This window comes from Octopus bimaculoides, chromosome 1, assembly GCF_001194135.2.
Source record: "Octopus bimaculoides isolate UCB-OBI-ISO-001 chromosome 1, ASM119413v2, whole genome shotgun sequence".
In the NCBI taxonomy this organism is placed as follows: domain Eukaryota; kingdom Metazoa; phylum Mollusca; class Cephalopoda; order Octopoda; family Octopodidae; genus Octopus; species Octopus bimaculoides.
In genome coordinates this window covers 182,000,046-182,003,196 of record NC_068981.1, presented here as the reverse complement: position 1 = coordinate 182,003,196, position 3,151 = coordinate 182,000,046, and the positions used below count along the sequence as shown (strand labels likewise).

The following is a 3,151-nucleotide window of genomic DNA, read 5'->3' as shown; positions in this document are numbered from 1 at the left end:
GAACTATCAAATATTTTATTATTAAAAAGAAGCCTAGCATTGGATGAAATAAGAAAAATGTAAACACATTTCTATGCTTCTGATGTGGAGATAATGAGGACGGTGAGTCTCCTGTTTGACTGTTTCACAATTTGCTGATTTCTTTCTAAGGAAGGCGTACATACTTTCCTTCCCCAACTATCAGCAAAAATATCTTAAACTTCCATAGAACGCAATTATCAATTCGGCAAGTACATTAGTGGATAGCCTAATTTGCATATTTGTATTTTTCGATAGTTTGTCATTGACGAAGCAATATGTATTTTATATATTATAACACGCATGCATCAGAAGAAATAAAATAAACTGGCGCAGGCATCGCTGTGTAGTAAAGGAGCTCATTTTGCAACTACGTGCCACTGCCCATCAAATCTCATTAGTGTATTTGGTTGACGGAAATTGTGCGAAAACCCGTCATATATGCGTGTGTGTGTGTGTGTGGAAACGTGTGTTTTTGTATTTGCTCCTTCAAACGACTGACAGCCGGTGTTGGTTTGTTTGCATTACCACTTAGCGGTTCAGCACTTAAAAAATAAGAACTGGGTTGATTTGTTCGACTAAAGCTTTCTTGGCCGCGCCTTGATATAGCTGCAGTCCAATGATTAAAACAAGTAAAAGATAAAAGGAAAAAAAATTACAAAATCTAACTACGGATGATGCTTTTGATGTGCGGAAAAAAAAAAAAGAGTGGGGAGTCTCAGGACGGACCGTTTCAGATTTATTGACCGCTCCTCAGAGAAGACGTACCCAGTTTCCTTTCCTAACCAAAATCTTAGATTCCTAAGTTCTTATAAATTAGGTTAACACATTCAAGTAGTCGTAAATTAGGCTAGCATATTCGCTCAATAGATCCTACACAAGTCATATAGACTCATAGGTCCGGTTTCCAGGTTTCCGTAGCGTATATATTTCCCACCTGGACAAGACGCCAGTCCGTCGCAAGATTACTTCCTTTTGTCAGCTGAGTGAACTGGAGCAACGAGAAAAGAAATGTTTTGCTCAAGAACACAACGCGTCGCCCTGTCCAGGAACTGAAACCACAATATTACGATTATGAGGCCAACAATCCTAACCACTAAGCCACACGCCTCTTCACATTTGTGTAATAGCTTCTGTGACGCTGAACGGAGATGGAAACCGCGTATATCTTCTCCGAGATGACTATTATATGCACCTTTGTTGCGTATAACGGATTTTTATTCAGCCGAGCGGCTATTTGCAACACCAGCTATTGCTCATTCACTGTTTTCATATATCAAAAGCGACAGATGGCGTCTTAGCATGAAGTTGGTTATGAATACATGCTACTGACAACAGCCAGAGAGGCAGAAATGTGCATCTACATACTTACCAAGTGTTGCTGGACAATATTCGTCTGCTTCCGTTATATATTGTGTTTTTAAACACACCACGTCCATAAGAGATATTATCTCCAGACGAATACTACAGTAAATTTATTTTTTCGCGATGCATTTACATTAAGTATGATGTACAGACGGCTGCTTTAATCTAATATCGATTCTGTTGCCTATATATATATATATATATATATATATACATTTGTGTGTATGTGGTGCGTGTGCATGCGCGCGTGTGTGTGCACGTATGTGTGTACACGTGTGTGTGTACGTGTTTATATACATGTGTATACACGTGTCTGTCTGTCTGTATGTATGTATGTATGCATGCATGCGTGTGTGTACGAATATATTGATTTTCATTTCCATCAAAGAATTTCTGCAATTGTCTTTCTCTTCTTTTTCTTCTTACAGAGAAATGGGTATGCGTAAGATGTTCAATGCCATCGATAAAGATTCTAGTGGTTTTCTCACGATGAAAGAATTAAACAAAGCTATCCAGGATATTTCTTTGGATGTCGACACAGAAAAGATCAGTAAAATACTCATACACCAGTGCCAAACTGCAGAGAAAATTGACTATGAGAAGTTTCTGGAGCTGTATGTAAATCAATAATAACTGTTTTACGGAAACAGTGACTGGAGTTCACTACGAGCATCTACACGGCGTCACTATTTTATTACATTTCTCGGTTATGAATTTTAAAAACTGTTAATTAAACAAACACATCTCTACAATTTCTTATGTTTTGTATCATTATTTATGATTTACTCTTGATTCAACCATAATAATATGCTTGTAACATTTAATAAATACATTTTCTGTAAACTTTTCAGCAACGTTGTGTACCAAATCCTGCAAATCCTGTAAATCTATCGCATGAGTTACCTCCCTTACATAGCTTCCCACCAGTGGAAGTTGAAATATTTGTCTGTCAGCTAAATTCGTTCGTGTTAAATTTATAAAACGCTAAACAGAAGTTGTAGATAAATAATAAATAAATGAATATAATAAATAAAACTATTTAATAAAATTATTTTTCGTGTTAATTCGAATAACTTTGAAAAAGTAACGAGAGAAAAAAAAAGAAAGAAAATGAATGAATTTATCTGACAACGGAATGTTTGAAAAATGTTCCCTGTGATATCTAGTTAGATTTCTAATATTAATAATATATCTAAGTCGGCGAGCTGACAGAATCGTTAGCACGCCGGGGGAAAATGCTTAACATCATTTCGTCTGTCTCCATATTCTAAGTTCAAATTCCGCCGATATTGACTTTGCCTTTCATCCTCTCGGGGTCGATAAAATAAGTACGAGTTGAACGTTGGAGTCGACTCCCTCCCCCAAAATTGCTGGCTTGTGCCAAAATTTGAAATCAATGTTAATAATAAGCATAATAATTCAGAAATCCATTCTAATGACTTTTAAATATTACTTCCAGAATATGCCACTCTGTCTTCTATCCATTTGTATCTTATTTGCTAATCTAATTCTCTTTCACATTTGCTACAATACACTTAAATTCTTTGAAATCATTACCTGACAATTAGCCGGAAGAAACGTCTGTACAAAAGACAATAATCAACATTTCTTTCTGATGTAATGAATATATTACAGAAATCCTTCGCCATATCGCGGTTCACCTATCGCGGTTTATTATTTAAGTTTACGTCGATTCCTTCTTGGTGTTGTTTTGCATTTATAATAAAATAAACATAAACAAATTATAATATATATATATATATATATA

The 3,151-nt window shown here is 35.6% G+C and overlaps 2 protein-coding genes across 2 annotated transcripts in view; both read left to right on the top strand.

The window, feature by feature from the left end:
- LOC106872715 (16 kDa calcium-binding protein) overlaps nt 1-2,229 on the top strand; it is a 21,287-nt gene extending 19,058 nt beyond the window's left edge. Inside the window, exon 3 of the mRNA XM_014919793.2 lies at nt 1,812-2,229. Within this exon, the coding sequence (XP_014775279.1) occupies nt 1,812-2,013 (202 nt within the window). The 3' untranslated portion in view covers nt 2,014-2,229. The remainder of the gene's footprint in view (nt 1-1,811) is intronic.
- LOC106872721 (lateral signaling target protein 2 homolog) overlaps nt 1-3,151 on the top strand; it is a 188,997-nt gene that overhangs the window by 59,683 nt on the left and 126,163 nt on the right. The gene's annotated exons all lie outside the window — the stretch shown is intronic.